Here is a 17,060-nt window from a genome sequence, read left to right as displayed (position 1 = left end):
TATCTCCCAAAACTAAATATATTTGACTGTTTCCCTATCACCCAGGGCCATATGACCAGGACCAGGACAAAACCAAGTAATCTCATTCCAAGACAAAGACGGAATGCAAGTTGGAAAGGAGATATTGGGGAATAGAAGACAGCAAGTACCTCCCTGCCCACTATGGGAGAAGAACACACCTAGACTAGAGACCCCTTTAAGATAAAATGAAGTTACAACTAAAGGTCATTTTCATATTGCTTAGATGATTAAAGCGATCAAAGTAAAGATCTTTAAAAAAATAAACTATAGGATCTAATTTGTTTCAGTTTATATGGGTTGAACAATAAAAAAAATATTTTCAAAACTAGTTGTATCGCAATGTGATGGAAAAAGTGTAAAGTTTCAATCATTTTCCACAGATTCTATTCCCCTCTCATTTACAATTGTAAGTCTCACTGTTGAAAGCTAGACCAGTTACATTTATAATTACTCATTATGAAAATCACCAATAGTCACAGCCTCAGTCCAACCAGAACCCACAAAGCAATAAAAAAGACTAGCAGCTCATCAAATTTTACGATTTTTATTCACGAATTTTCTGTTTTTGTAACTAACAATTTATGAATTTAAAAAAACCCTAAGAACTTGAGAATCTGTTAATATGAATACAGATGTTCAGGAAAAAAAAAGGTTTTGAAAAATAAAATAAAAAATCAAAACAAAACATCCGCACTGTCACATGAAACAGTTCAAAAATTCCACAATATCAACAAAAGTAAAACCTAAAACAACTAATCAACTTCCTCCATTCTTGAGGCATCATCCTCATCACCTTCCAATGGAGGCATTTCTTCGGAGGCAGCATCAGCACCAGCATCTGTAGAACTATCATCATCATCAATTCCTGCAAGAAAAATAAATGTAATAAAGGTAAATGATTACATACTTATATGCATGGAATGTGGATAATAAATCAAAAAATTAAAATATAGCAACCCAGCCTTTGGGATAACATTACAGGTATGTCATAGCATCTTCAATATTCACTGATAAAGCACCTCCAACTCCACCCAAGCACTGATCAGTTTGACCACAGCAAGAGAGACCAACCATCAAAGTTTTGAAAAAAAGTGCAGCCAACAATTGACAGCTAGGCACTAGTATTTCTGATAAGAGCATGAAAATAACTCCACAAAATATCAAAACGAAACTAACTCTTGTTACTTCAACAACAACAAAAATATAAATCTTGAAAATGATGCATTTTTCTCATCTCCGCAATCTCTTCCAAAACTACTAATCAAGAAGATGAGTGAAATACTCAACATATTTAATTCATATAAAATATTTTGAGCAATTGGCTAAGAATATAATATGGTGCTGAAAATTATCTGCCACAAAATGTTCTCCGATTTGTCATACGATGGATATTGTAATACCCCCCCCCCCCCCAGACCGCATTTAATAAGTCAGGCAGCCCAAAATGCATGAATTTTTTTATTTTAAAATAAGAATTGATCAAATGTTTTAAAAACTATTAGTGTATAGTTGAGCTACAAATGGATTGTCAAGCAAAACAAGATCAACAAATTCCAAACAGTTGAAAAAAAAAATGAGAACCATTATTTGACCAACAAGTGGAACCTGAAAAATTATAAGAAATCTTTTTATTTCAATTATTTGTGGTGCATATATCCATAATTCTCCAATCGTAGAAATGAAACGCTTACCCAAACCAAGTTTGACCATGCATGATTCTATGCAGGATGTGGGGTCTTCCAAACTGAAACCAGATGCCAAGAGGGACGTTTCAAATAACAATAAGCAAAGATCTTTCACTGCTTTATCATTTTTGTCCACATCTGATTTCTCTTTGAGGGTTTTGATGATGGGGTGATCAGGGTTGATTTCTAAATGCTTCTTGGCAGCCATGTATCCCATTGTGCTTGTGTCACGGAGAGCTTGGGCCTTCATGATTCTTTCCATATTGGGGAACCAAATGAAGTGACTATACGCATGAGAGAACAAGCCTGTTGGAGACCACAACCTGTGCAAGAACAAACCAAATTAATGGGATGAGCAAATCACTAATTGATTAACATCTAAACCAAAGATAGATCAAACCCAGCATATTCATAAAATTTAATCTATTGACAAATTACAACAAACCTACTGAAGGCAGACTTGTCACTACCAATAAACATAAAAATCTGTATTTCAAAGAAAAAATTAAAATCTGTTTAAACCTAAAATATGATTTCCACCCTTACAATTATGAATTATCAATTTAGATGCAACGTGCAACGTACTTTGGCAGACTTTCATCTTTCCATAAAATTTGATGCAAAATTCAAAACGGAGAAGAAAAAAAAATAACTCGGAAATTGGCCCCTAAAAAAAAATAAGCGAATACCCATTAAATGTTAAAAAATCCCCCTATAAGGGGTCTGAGAAAAAAAAAGGGGTGGGTGGGGGTCAGTAAAAACTAGAATTCAGCAACTAAATTCATAGCAGGAAGATAAAAAAAAAATGATTACATACCTTCTCAACTTTCTTTTCCAAGATTTCCTTCATGACTTTGCATAAACCTTCAAACTGTGCCTTGGCCTCTTCCATCTTTTTCTTTTCCTCTTCATCCTCTGGGAGTTCTAACCCTTCCTTTGTGACACAAACCAAGTTTTTGCCGTCATATTCTTTGAGCTGCTGAACTGAGTATTCATCAATGGGGTCGATCATGTAAATGACTTCATAACCCCTCTTCTTCACCCTTTCCACAAATGCGGAATTCTGCACAGATTCCCTGGATTCACCTGTTAATTAAGATGCAAAATAATTGAAGAACTGCACCAAAAATAAACCTCACTTTTAATAATTTTAAAACAATAGCATGAAATTATACAATTCAAAATCAATAGCAATGGAGAAAAATGTATCAGTCCATCGGTCTTTACATCCCTTCCCTTTCACCATATACTCATCCAAAATCCCCCTTCTTGTGCGACTTTCAGCATCTGGCATCAGTCTCTTTAGAAACATCATAAAAATGGGATGTTACAAAAATTAATGCAACGGTGCAAACGAGTCAAAATATGACAAAACACTAAGTGATCTGATTGCTTATCAAAGGAAAATATTTGAAACAGCAAAATCAGAAAATTTCTGAGAAAATCCCAAAATGTGAAAGATTATCATCACTGTATTACATTGTGGATAGGTAATTTCCTTTCATATAAAATACAAGTGCTTCAAGACCAAAGATTAAATTTTTGCACAGGGAAAAACAAAAGTACCACTCGGAAAAACACTAAGAATTGCATGTTGGGTGGATGGAAGAAATACCTGTAATGTAATAAATGTCCTTTTGATTCTCCTTCATTCTAGACACGTAATCTTTGAGAGATGTCATTTCATCACCAGACTGAGATGAATAATAACGGAGGAATTCAGCCAATTTCTTTCTGTTTGTGCTGTCTTCATGGATGCCGAGCTGTTGGATGGAAAAAAAATCAAAGCAATTTATACACGAGACCACAATAACCGTCGAAAATGAAATTAAAAAATAAATAAATTTTAAAAATTTAAAAAAAAAATAAAAAGCTAAAAGCAAAAACTCTGAATCAAGAATTTATATTAGTTACAGTGATCAATCCCTGACAGTCTTAATAACAATGGCCATATCAACCCAAGCTTAGCACAAAAAAAAGTTGAACACTGGCTTTAATAATAATGGCAGACCAAGAACCAAGTTTTCATAATTTATAGATTATACTACTAATTGTATAACTGAAAACTATAATAAAACTCCACAAGTAAAAACAAATGACATCCAGAGAATAAGTAATACATTACTACAGACCACAATATTGAATAGGTATGACTCCTGAAAAAATATTCAAAGCAAAAGTAAATAACTGGAAACTGAACGACCTAAATCAATTGACATACCTTCAAGTTTTTGGCAAACTGTTCGTAAAACTTCTTGTAGTTTTCTTTGTCTTCTGTAAGGTCTTCTATCAATTCAACACACTTTTTGACCAGATGTTTCCTGATGACTTTGAGGATTTTGCTTTGTTGTAACATTTCTCTTGAGATATTCAGTGGGAGATCTTCAGAATCCACAACACCTTTTACAAAGTTCAAATATTCTGGGATCAGTTCTTCACAATTGTCCATAATAAATACACGCCTGACATACAATTTAATGTTGTTCTTTTTCTTTTTGTTCTCAAACATGTCGAATGGGGCTCGCTTGGGAATGAAAAGTAGGGCACGGAATTCCAGTTGTCCCTCAACGGAGAAATGTTTGACAGCCAGATGATCTTCCCAGTCATTTGTCAATGATTTGTAGAAATCTGCATACTCTTCCTGAGTAATATCATCTGCATTTCTGGTCCACAGAGGTTTGGTTTTGTTCAACTCTTCTTCCTCGCTATATTTCTCCTTGATCGTTTTCTTTTTCTTCTTCTTTTCGCCATCTTCATCCTCATTCTCATCTAAATCCTCAACTTTTGGTTTGTCTTCCTCTTTGTCATCTTTTTCATCTTTGGATTCCTCTTCCTCCTCATCATCAGCGACTTCCTTATCTCTCTCCTTCTCTACCAACAACTTAATGGGGTAGCCAATAAACTGACTGTGTTTTTTGATAATTTCTTTAATTTTCTTTTCTTCCAAATATTCATACTGATCTTCCTTCATGTAAAGTGTAATTCTGGTTCCTCTGGACAATGGCGATGCAACTGACGGGGAAACTGTAAAAGATCCACCAGCAGATGATTCCCAAGTGTACTGTTCGTCGTCGTTATTCTTCGACTCTACAACAACACGGTCTGCTACAAGGTAAGCGGAGTAGAAACCAACACCAAACTGTCCAATCATAGAGATGTCAGCACCAGCCTGGAGAGCTTCCATGAAAGCCTTGGTGCCAGATTTGGCAATGGTACCCAAGTTGTTGACAAGATCAGCTTTGGTCATTCCAATACCAGAATCTTCAATGGTGAGGGTTTTGTTGTCATTGTCTGGAATGAGTCTGATGTGGAGCTCCTTGCCAGAGTCAAGGCGACTGGGATCTGTGAGCGATTCATATCTAATTTTGTCCAGAGCATCAGAGGAGTTGGAGATCAATTCTCGTAGAAAAATTTCCTTGTTACTGTAGAATGTGTTGATGATCAGGCTCATCAGTTGAGCAATTTCAGCCTGAAAGGCAAAGGTTTCCTTCTCTACCTCTCCTCCCATTTCTTCAGTTGTTTGAATTTCAGGCATCTGAAACAAACAACAAAGTTTATAAAATAGTTCACAAAATAAGGCATTCCATTCAGATATATGGTTAAAAATAAAAATGAGGTTATGGCTATGGTGATCAGGTTTAGCTGTCAAAACGCCTGTACAATAAACTGGCACCTGCCTAATTGACTCAAAATAAAGACTTTCTAAACACCCAAAAGTTCACAATGGATTTCAAGGTATATTCCACTGGGGGGTAAATTACAATTTAAAAGATCTAGTACTCTGCAGACCAACCTATATTATGACATCTCAATTATGAGAGCATTTTTAATGCCTTGTCAATTTACAATATGGTGTGCTGCCTGTTCCAACTATCCTAATCCTAATTTGTCACCTCCGAGGACTGGCAAGTTGAGAAAAATAACATTGACATTGGAGAAAGACAATTCAATGGACAGGTATGAAAAATGTTTAGAGTGATTTAGTTTAGAGCAGGCCAGTTACACTAGGGAGTTTAGTGAGCAGCAGCAGTGACAGCAGTGGCAGTCAAATTTTGACCAAACTCGCCCATAGGAAAGTTGTGACTGGAAATTGCCGTTCGCGTTTTGGGGGGTTCAATTAAAGATGCATAACTTCGTTATAAAGAGGAATATCGCAGATATTTTGGTATTATTTTCGTCTTTCAATTTCCTTTTAAATGGTGCCAATCAAGGAAAAATCCATTAATAATTCCAGAAGTTATATGAAGTTAAAATTTGGCAATTTTCAAATGCATTTATTTTTTTATTTACCGCGTGTGTTTTTAAAATTTAAACGCTTGTTTTTAGAATAACATCTAAACTTTATTCATGCCAAATTTCAGGGCTCTATATCGATGCGCAGACACCTTTTAACTCTGCGCCGAAATGCCATGTTTACATTATCTTATCAAGGCTGCCGGACGATATCGATATATTTAATTTAGTTATGTATTGTTTGAAATTTAGTCCATAATATTTTCAATACTATTATTTACTACGTTTTTATTTTGAATACATACTTTCCAACTTTATTTATGGGCATTTTATAGTTTTTGTTTTAAAAGTTTGTATATTTCTTATTTGTGAAATCCGATATTAATAATATTGATATTTTAAAAATACCAATTACTTTAATTTAATTTTATTTTACTTTGCCATCAAGTCATCAAGTTTCTTTCCCATATGTTAAGATATGTTTATCATTTGTATCCATATTCTAAAGGCCTTAGCCTTAATAATTATTATGGTAAGAAGTTCTATTAGTTATACATTTTGACACCCCCATACATTGAGAAGGGGGGGGGGGGGATAAAATTATATTAATTGTCAGTTCAAATGATGTAATAGCAATAAACCCAAAGTGGTTCAGCATAATTTTTTAAAGTATTAAAAGCCAGAACTTTCCTTCTAATTATAATAGGGAAACCGTTTCAATTTATTTGAACTTTTTCAATCTACCATTTTACTTATATGCAATTAAATTGCCATAGGTAAAAATAAACTCATTATGTCATTACACAACATGTTTATATCTTTTCATTTAAATACTCTCAAACCCTTTTTTATCCTCTAGGTAGGTACTTTGGTAAACGTCCATTTGGCCCTCCAGCAGGGAGCCGATAAATGGACTAGTGGCTGTGACCCGATTTTTTGGACTTTTGAGTGATGGGTCTCAGAAAAAGTTCCATAGATTTTTTGTTTATAGATGGATTTTAATGATTGATGTCTTATTTTCTTCAGGAGAAAGTACTCTATCGTTTGGTGTAGTTTATTTTAAAATCAATGACAATTTAGGATAACTTTTGATTATGGATAAAATAGGGTATAATTTAGCTTTGGATAATTAAAAGATTAGAACTTGGTAAATCAAAATTTCATGCTGGCACGTTTATTTAACATCTTAACTTTTTTATAAAATTAAATTCAGGCAAAGTTGTATACCGCATCCATGAAATTCGTTCCAGTAAAATCCTTACTCAAATCTTAGCAGCCATTTTAGACCAGTTTTGAAATCCAAATGGTGGTTACTACCGGAAATGCAACAATTTTCAGGTCACAAAGTCCGTCAGTAAATAACAAAGGCAAATAGAAGACCATTTTCAACTAACATAACTTTTTTTCTGCTTATCTGCTTATCTATTAATGTAAATGCATTGTCCTCGATAAGACGAACATTTTGGTATACAATATATGATAAGAACTCTATTGACTGTTTTAACCATTTTTTATTAACATCACGCGATTTCGGTCACAACTTTGCAATGGTAATTTTGGGGTAAAAATCGGTCTGAAATTTCAGACTTTGAACTGCCGTAACTACATTTCTAATCAAGATAGAAACAAAATTCAAACTGTTTTGTAATCTGTGTTGCCAGCTCTTTCATATGACATTGGTTTCAAGTGTGTGACGTACATTTAGAATTTCTATTAAACTCCCTAGTTACACGGAGCACCATTGTGACTTGTACTTGTACTCTGTACTGAAATCACTGTAACTGTAAAATTGACTTGAAATTTTCAACAGAAAAATCTAAATAACTCTGGAACCTCAAGTCGAAGAGAAACAAATGAGGTATCTAATCAAATGTTTTTTCATGATCCACCCACCTGAATGGGTCAAATTATGCTGTTTTGAGTTTGAAAATTTTATGGAAGTAAAAAAAAAGTAAAAGAGAGCCTCGCCTTTGGCCGACCAACCTCCGCTGCACGTCCAACTCGCCTTGAGCATGCATTCACGTAAAATATAAAGATTTTTTTTTTAAACCTACCTCTGTTTCAAAAACTAGCATCTTTCAGCTTTCTAAGAAACATTTTGATTTTTCAGAACTTTAGTTCGTTAAAAAAATACCGGCCAATCTGACCCGTTGAGTCGAATGAAAACGAAATTTTGTTGTTTACACGGTTCAAAGGAAATGCCGTAAATAAGCTTTCATGGACTTCCTGTGTTGTTTTTATAGTGTCACGTGACCGTTTTGAGAAATTTGTCGTCTGCTACAAATAATTAGACCGGTAGGGGTAGATATTTTCGTTGGAGCAGAGAAAAAGTGAGTATTATTTCTTGGACTTGTAGAGAGGCCTAGGGTCCACCAGCAGACCAGTTGATTGAATGAAAGAGAAAAAGGGCTTTTTTATCCGCCGCCGCCACCACCTTGAAAGAGTGGAGGGAGGGGGGGGGGGGGGGTGCATGCCGACGAGAGGGAGACGTGTCGATTGGTGACCTTGGTGACGTCGAGCATCTCAAGGGATTGGTGACCTTGGTGACGTCGAGCATCTCAAGGATGCTGGCAGTTGCAGTTGCAGGTGTTCTTAACCCCTTAACAGCGAAGCTAATTTTTTGCTTTTAGATAGTAGTTTGCTTTTATCTTTATTATTGTTAACGGGGAATACAGCGTTTCCACCAAGAGAGTAGTCAGACTATCGCAACTCGGACTTCAATTGTCTATAATAGTTTTGCCGTTACTTGTCTTTTGATGATAGAAGATTTGGTGTTAGGTCAAAGATCGAATTTCGCCGCTAAAAGGTTGCATTGCTACTGGGTTTGCTCTCCCCCCCCCCCCCTCCCCCCACCCACTTTTTTTTTTCTTATTTTTTTTTCACCTTAGTATTGTTGATTGCTGCTATTTCCTTTTTTATGATTAGCAAGTGCTGTAGGAGTCTCACAGGATGCAGGAGTACTGCAATTAACCCTTTGCCAGTGACACTGATTTTTTTGTTTTTCGAATAATAGTCTTCATTTATATTATTTTTTAACGCAGAAAAAAAAACGTTTCCACCATAAGAGCAGTAAGAATATTGATAAAAAGCGCTTTGAGCACGTTGGGTGGATATTGCTCTATATAAAAGCTCAAGTTTTTAAATTGTAATTTGTTTTTTGTCTTTTGATGAAAATGGTAAGATTTTATGTTTGGTCCAAGTAAGATTGATATTCGCCTTTAAAAGGTTAAGTTGTTTTGTTTTTTCAGTTTTTGTTTTGTTTTGTTTTTCAAATGCGGATACATGCTTCTTCCTTTTTTTTTTCCTCAACTGGCAAGCTATCGCTGTACTTACCCGCATGGCTTGCACACACAAAAGGATACATCTAAGTCACAAAACCTTACATCCAGGTCACAAAATCAGACAACTAGGTCACACCTCAAGACATCTCTGTTTCGTTTGTTCCAAGATAGCAAAACAAACCAGACGTCTTGGAGTTCGAAAGAGCTTTCCATAAAATATTTGGTATTTGCAAGACCCCCAGAAACCAATTCCCTATACAGCTCTTGTGCAAGGTTACTTATGACCTTGATTTCTTCCGTACCCACCCCCCAAAATCCCACTTATTATGTGGTATAGGCAGAACATAGTAAATAGCTGGACTGCCACATGCGTGACTAAATTGGCCAAAGAGAGAACCTATACTTTGGCATTAGACACCCATTACCTGATGTCTTGGTTTTTAATCCTAGCCTAGTGAGAGAGAGAAAACAAAACAATCATACATGTATCTGCAAACAACAGAACGTTTTCATTTTACATTGAGATGGGAAGGGGAAGGGATAACATTATGACAAGAGAGAGAGAGAGAGAGAGAGAGAGAGAGAGAGAGAGAGAGAGAGAGAGAGAGAGAGAGAGAGAGAGAGAGAGAGAGAGAGAGAGAGATAGATGGCGGGGGATGGGGGGATAGTAAGGGGAATGGGAAAAGATGAAAGAAACAATGGGTTGCCTGATGACGTAGATCAAAGGATTGTTACAGCGGTGTTCACGGAGCGTACTTCGTGAAATTTTAACCTTTTACAGTGACACTGATTTTTTTTCTCCAGATTGCTTATGCAGAATAAATCGTTTCCACCAAGAGAGCAGTAGTAAGAGTATATTTCGACTCGGGCTTCAATTAAACTATAAATCGCAAAGCTCGTCTTTTAATGATAACATTAAGACTAAGATCTGGAGTTTGGGGAGTGTAAGATGGAATGGGGAGTGTAAGATGGAATCTCGCCAATAATGGTTAAAATTGTTTTGATTTTTAAAAACATAACACACACACACACACACACGAGCGCGCGCGGTCACGACAGCGAGGACCATCTATTGCATGTGTTGCAACGGTAAATCAGTTTACGTGTACGTAGATCCTGAGGCGAGATGCCCCGTTACCGTGTACGCACACCCCCCCCCCCCCCCCCCCAAAAAAAAAAGAAAGACACACACACATACACACACGCACGCAGTCTCGCATCCGCTACGAACTAATTTTGCGCACCAATTTTTACTGCACTAATGCACCAAATTGCATTTGGTTTGGCCACTTGGCCTCCTGTAACCAACTTTTTGGCTTCCTCTGACTTCCCCGTTATATCGTTTTACTCTCGTACCGGTAAAACTTATTTTATTTGGCAATCTAAATATCTAAATGCAACACGTGCTAACGCCACAGATTGCATTTGCTAATGCTTCTATATATACGAATTTTCCTTATCCTATCTAAATTGTTTAACAAATCTAAAGAGTTTTCGCGAGGCTAAGGTGGGTTTGGTGGTATTTGGGCTCCTGCCGAGGAATCTGGCCTCTTGCTATAGCTAGTTTGGTCTCTTACTCAAAAATGATCTGGCAACCCTGCCTGGCTAGGCGGAACCTTGATAACAGAAACGGGACCCACACGATTTCGCGAGGAATTAAGCATGAAAACAATTAGGATATAATTTCAACACAACTTTTGAAATTCATCAAGGATTGTCCATTACCGAATTTTTTTTGATAGAAAAATGCATCTTCAAATCTAAACTGCTTTTGACGGTAAGCGGTAAGTTTTTATTTATTTTTCTGTCCAAACGAATGATTTGTCCTGGTTATAGAAGCTAAGTATTGGTAACACCGGCTCAGCTCTCAAGTAAAAGTCAAAGTGCCAAGGCGCAAGAGGCCCGAAGTCCAAGCTAGGCACTTTGATAAAATTTTCAAACTCAAAATATTTTGATTTGACTCAGTCAGGGGGATGGGACTTGAAAAAACATAAAATTTGATACCTTATTTGTTTCTCTACGACCTACGGTTCCAGAGTTATTTATATTTTTCTATTGAAATTTTTTGTCAATTTTACAGAGAGAATTTGTGATCTCACTGCTGCCTCAAAACCAGCATCTCGTGGCGATCGGGAGATTTAGAGTTTTACAGTCAACATAGCCCACTTATTGTTTTCAGTAATTTTGTTTCAATTAAAAAATAATTTGCAAGTGTTAGGTATCATCATAATGGTCAGAAAATAAGCTTTATTTTCATATAAATCATTTTTATGGATGGAAAGTATGGAAAAAATTAAGGATAAATGAAAAGGGGGAAAAATATGAGGTTTTTGTCCTAAAAAGTGGGGTTGATGGCGGAAAAAATAAAATAATGAGCGAGTGTATCAATTTTGATGAAATTCGGCAGAGATTTTCTTCAATTAATTGTCTATCGATGTATGAAGTATAATTAAAATGTATCCATAATTTAAAAAGTTCTTATAATTCAAAAATTTATAAATTTTTATTACATAAGCTTTCTGAGAAATACAATCAGGCATCAGGAATTAAGAATTAAATACACCGTTAGAAAGCTTGTTTTGTGCCCTTTATAATGATACCAAAGTTAGTCACATAGGTTCACAAATAACGCCATGGTGACCAAAACAGTAAAGGGTCAAAAATAAAGTTTCAAAAAACGTGTTTCACCTTACAGTGAGCCTATCGGCGGCCAGTGGACTGGAGTTATCAAAGTGCCTATCCAAGCCCAAATCCCAAGATTTTACTTCAAAAACATCTGGTCAGCCTGATCTTCTGGGGGCACACCCACACCGTTTGAGGAAACCGAAAATGAACCAATGAAAATGAAATGAAATGTATTCGTCATTGAGGGGTTATTCTGACGGCACACGAGGTCCACCAAATCAAGTCTTCTTTCTTTGTCAATTCAACTTCAACCTTCCTAAATCTCGCTTTTTAGCTTTTACACTTGATAGCGTTCGATATGATACCTTGAAATAATGTTGTACTACTAATATTGACTATTATCGGAGTACGCTTACCTTAATTCGTCCAATAAATGTTCCAAAAGTCTTCAAATTTTTTCGTCTAATTCACTACGTTGGCCGTGGGTTGATGGTGGGTAAGGAATAGCGTGGTTAGAGATGCATGTGGAAATATAGATGCCGGTATTGTGTATTCATACGCAATCAAATAATAATTTAACACGAAGCAAATAACAGATTTATAAACTGAAAGTAATTTAAACTGTAAAAACTCTATTTTTCTATGACTTTATAATTTTATTTACATATAAATCTTGTACAATGACAAAAATTTGTTTTATACAGAGAACTATATGCGGAAACCGCATGTTTCTATCGCACAGCGGTCCAAAATCGATGGTCTCTGGATCATTCTCGACGGCTGTGGAAGCTTCTGATGGCATAAATAAGTCAAACTTCCTGTGGAAAATCCGTCCTCCTAAAAAAAATCCGATTTCCCTTTATTCTGACTATCTATAAATAGAAACAGCTGACCCATATATTTAGGATTGGCCTGAGACGACCCTGAATAGGCCTCATTTCTCGAAAAGAGGCGATATCGAAATCTCAAACCTGAGATTATTGTTTCATTTTCATTATCTCGACATTTTTCCAATAATTTCGAGGAAATGGGTGAAAATATCGATGTAAAGTAAAGTACAAGGATTGAATTAAATTGAAAGATCAAACATGCTCTGTTATGTTCTACCCTAGAAAGAGGAGAGCTAACGCTCCTCTTTCTAGGGTTCTACTCAATGCTATCTTTGGTTCTACTACAAATGAGAGTAGATTATTATTATTATTATTATTATTATTATTATTATTATTATCATCATCATCATCATCATCATCATCATTATTAGTGGAGCTATTTAAGGAGAAAAAAGACTACTACGAACAGGTATTCGTCTATTTTAATTATTATACGTATTATTGTTTGACATAAGAATATGGATGGAAGAGATTTACTAAGGGTCATCCCAAAACTTTATTTGGAACAAACAGCAACAATGAGAATAGATGGCGATATCAGCAAATTCCAGCCAATAAAAAAGAGGGTTCATGTCACAGACAAATGAGAGGGGCCTCTCCTGTGTCTGTGACTGGTCTGAAGGCAGGTTGTGTGTTGTCACCGGATCTATTTGACAAATCAAAACATGGAATTTGTGATACACCCTCACACGTGCTCGGACAAACATAGTTGGTTGTTTATAAACAGTAACGTGAATGAAATCGACCTCTCTCTGATCATTGTTATTGCTTTTATACCGCCAAATGGGGTGACTAGTTATCACATGTTTTTCTCGATCAGATTATGAACGTTTAAATTCACACATAGTTTTCTGTATTCGTTCTATTGATCAAGCGGTAGAACAGTGGCTATTTTACTTAAACACATACCATCGATAGCAAAGCCTGTTTAGTTTGATGTGTGTACCAATCACTGCCATTGTTTACATTATGACGATTGTCCGAGGGGCGTGGTTATTTACCGGTCTATTGGAGTGAGCGTGAATTATGGACAAATCATAAACTAGAGGTGTCTAATAAATGAGCCAATAAGATGGAGAGAAAGATAAAGTGAGTAAATTTGACTCGTTTATAAGGGAACAACATAAAACAAACGACGTTTCGGCCTTTGACCTTCTTCAAGTAAACACGAAATATGTTATATGTATTAGATTGTCATAATAGTGAAACATTATAGGTTAAAATGTGTATCTAATACATATTATAACATATTTCGTGTTTACTTGAAGAAGGCCGAACGTCGTTTGTTTTGTGTTGTTCCCTTATAAATGAGTCACATTTCCTCACTTTATCTTTCTCGACAAATTATCATAAAACGACATAAGCTATGAAGCGTTGCAAAAAACGACAAAGATCTTCAACTCGTCTACTGCTAAACAAAGTTGCGGAGGAAAGCGAAAAGATTGGGTGTAGCAGGGGTGGGGGGGGGGGGGGGGGGAAGGAAATTTGAAACCATGGTCGTGTCGAGAAAAAGAAAGATTCCTACATGTGACATTCAAATAAACGGAACAACACGAAGCCAAGTAAAATTATTCAAAATAGGAAGACTAATCAGCGGCGTGGCCTGAGACTTCAAAAAGAAGGGGCCGGAGATAGAGGATCGGAACAGTAACTAAAAATATCGTTATACGGCATAGGGGATCAGAACAATAATTCAAAATAACGTTTTACAGCAAGTACAAGAGAAGTCAACAGAAGAGACCACCGAGTGCTTACATACTGTTACTTTACGATGGTAGAGACCAGGGTGTTAGACTAATGGGAGCGATCTATATCCATGTTTTCGTCCAACCAGGTCGTCAACCACATGATTTGTTGCTGTCCAACATGACAATTGGATATTTCTTAACAAATGTAAACACGCTGTTATAAACATACCCACGTGTCAAGCTGAATAAAATGGCCAATCGTGATGTTAGATATTTAAAAAGCTGGGAATACTTTTCACTATGTGGGTCACTTTAAGCACATTTTGCAATGTGACCAATGACCTCGAGCAAATGGAAATTTAATATAGATCATGCCCATTATATTAAAAGACCATGACTTACCAGTCCGGCTGTGTCTGTTTGAAATTAAAATGTGGTTTCTTATCTATCTTTACGACGCTAATATTATTTTTCCTCCGTCTCCGAATAAAATATTTAAACAAAGACGCTAATTTTTTTCTCTATAATATTGACAGTAAGCCACGGAAAACGATCGTACCAGCGATTGTTGAATGATCTATGCTTATTTTGATTTCCTTTCATTACATAAAATATATTATAATCCCTTGGCTGATGGGGAACTAATCCCTTAATTGTAAGTTAATCATCATTGCCTAGAGAAATTATGAGTGCTTGTAAGTGATTCATAACTTCCGAACTTTAACAGAAAATAGGGGGCCATTCTCAATACCAGCACAAGGACACCAAAGTCAAAGTGATTCTTATTTAAAATGGGATCGAAATTATTATCTAAATCATCATTGTTTAAATGTACAAAGATCATATCAATAAGAATGAATTGCCAAGGCTCACCTTTTAGAAACCATTCATTCGTTCAGGGACGGTTGCTGGCTGTTTATTTCAGGCGGCATGGATCGAAAACACATTCTCTCACCGTAATCAGGTGTAAAATGAGTATCTGACCGGGAACTGTTGTCTGTGTTGGAGGAAAATGTTATCTCGCCCAGTAGACATCATGTTGCATGTTTCATGTTGCTATTTGCTTATGAGTCCTTTTTAAGTGTCTTCAGCACATTCAGTGGATATTGCGCAATATCAATGTTCTAACGGGTTTATTTTTTAGAATTTGTGTATATAATAATAATAATAATAATAATAATAATAATAATAATAATAATAATAATAATAATAATAATAATAATAATAATAATAATAATAAAATAGATCTTTATTGCCCATAAATATGGCAATTTGTCATTCAGTTACACTTGTTATAACGTTATGTGATAACTATAACATTGAACAGATATTTCACTCCTACTTATTCTCTCTCTCTCTCTCTCTCTCTCTCTCTCTCTCTCTCTCTCTCTCTCTATCTATCTATCTATCTATCTCTCGCTCTCTCTCTTCCTCTCATTCTTTCAAGCGTGCGATATACACAACATAAACATATTCATTTCGTTTTCAATTTGTTACAATTGTGGCAATTCGACATCAAATATTATCATTATCATCATTATCAATTGGTCAATTAATCTAACAATAAATAAATTAACCAGTCAATCAGTCAACGCATCAATCCTTGGTTTTGCTGTACCATATGAAATATTCAACTTTTTTATTGCTGATGGAGCGAACGTTGATTTATACTTGTTAGTTCTACATTTAATCTGACAAAACCTTCTCGCATATTATGGTAAAATATTAAATTCATGGTATAAAATATGTTTTTTATTGTTGGTAATTGAGAACGCTTTCCTTTCTATTGCTTTTCCATGAATTCTTTCTACTCCATCAAGAGGATGGTTTATTATCTTTGATCCTCTTTGATAGATTTTGAAATTTTTGATTTGTCTTTAAGCCGTCATCCGCCAAACCATATGGTGCAGCCAAACGCAATTACACTTTTGATCAATGAGTCATAAACTCTTAACATAGTTTTCTTCCCTACTTGAAATGTTCTCAATTTCCTTAGGATGTATAATCTTTGGGCAACTTTCTTAGATATTATATTAATATGTTGAGAGAAATTGAGGGAATTATCAATGGTCCTTCCTAAATATTTAAAATATTCAACTATCTCACTATCATCTTTACCGATCGTCACAAACTTTAAGTCGTTTTTATTTTTTTTTTACACCAAACACCTGTTCTTTCGTTTTTTCAATATTTAATTCAAGCTGATTTTGTTTACACCAATCGGTGAATATATCATGCAATTTGTTTGAAATAATTATTTTCGGTAACTTTATCTTTTAATAAACCAAGAATAGCAGTATCATCTGCATATTTCACTATAAAACAATTGTCACAGGATGATCTGCAGTCGTTGTTGTATAAGATGTACATGATTGGGGAACTCACGCAGCCTTGGGGACATCCGTTCGAGTTCGACAACGTTCTTTTGTTGTAGATATTTTCACACAATTTTACACATTGCGATCTATGGGTTAGAAACTCTTTGTACCATTTAATAAGGTAGTTTGGAATATCCATGTTGCACAACTTTTGAAGCAAAATATCTGGGTTAATGACATTAAAAGCTGACGAAAAGTCGACATACAGGATTCTGGCGTAATTCGAGGGCGTTTGGTCAAGGTGTTTTGAGATCGAATG

At 35.5% G+C, this 17,060-nt stretch overlaps 1 protein-coding gene across 1 annotated transcript; it reads right to left on the bottom strand.

The window, feature by feature from the left end:
• Positions 1–549: 549 nt before the first annotated feature.
• On the bottom strand, positions 550–12,406 carry LOC144962586 (heat shock protein 83-like). The gene is given in 7 exon segments (XM_078895668.1): positions 550–886; positions 1,713–1,999; positions 2,001–2,029; positions 2,524–2,792; positions 3,322–3,469; positions 3,928–5,241; positions 12,262–12,406. Coding segments are annotated over 6 exon segments (2,160 nt in total). The 5' UTR covers positions 12,262–12,406; the 3' UTR covers positions 550–773.
• Between the last annotated feature and the right edge of the window lie 4,654 nt (positions 12,407–17,060).

The sequence above is a fragment of the Berghia stephanieae genome, chromosome 1 (assembly GCF_034508935.2).
Source record: "Berghia stephanieae isolate SIO BIC M18660-M18661 chromosome 1, UCSD_Bste_1.3, whole genome shotgun sequence".
Taxonomy (NCBI): domain Eukaryota; kingdom Metazoa; phylum Mollusca; class Gastropoda; order Nudibranchia; family Aeolidiidae; genus Berghia; species Berghia stephanieae.
This window is presented reverse-complemented; position numbering and strand designations above follow the sequence as displayed.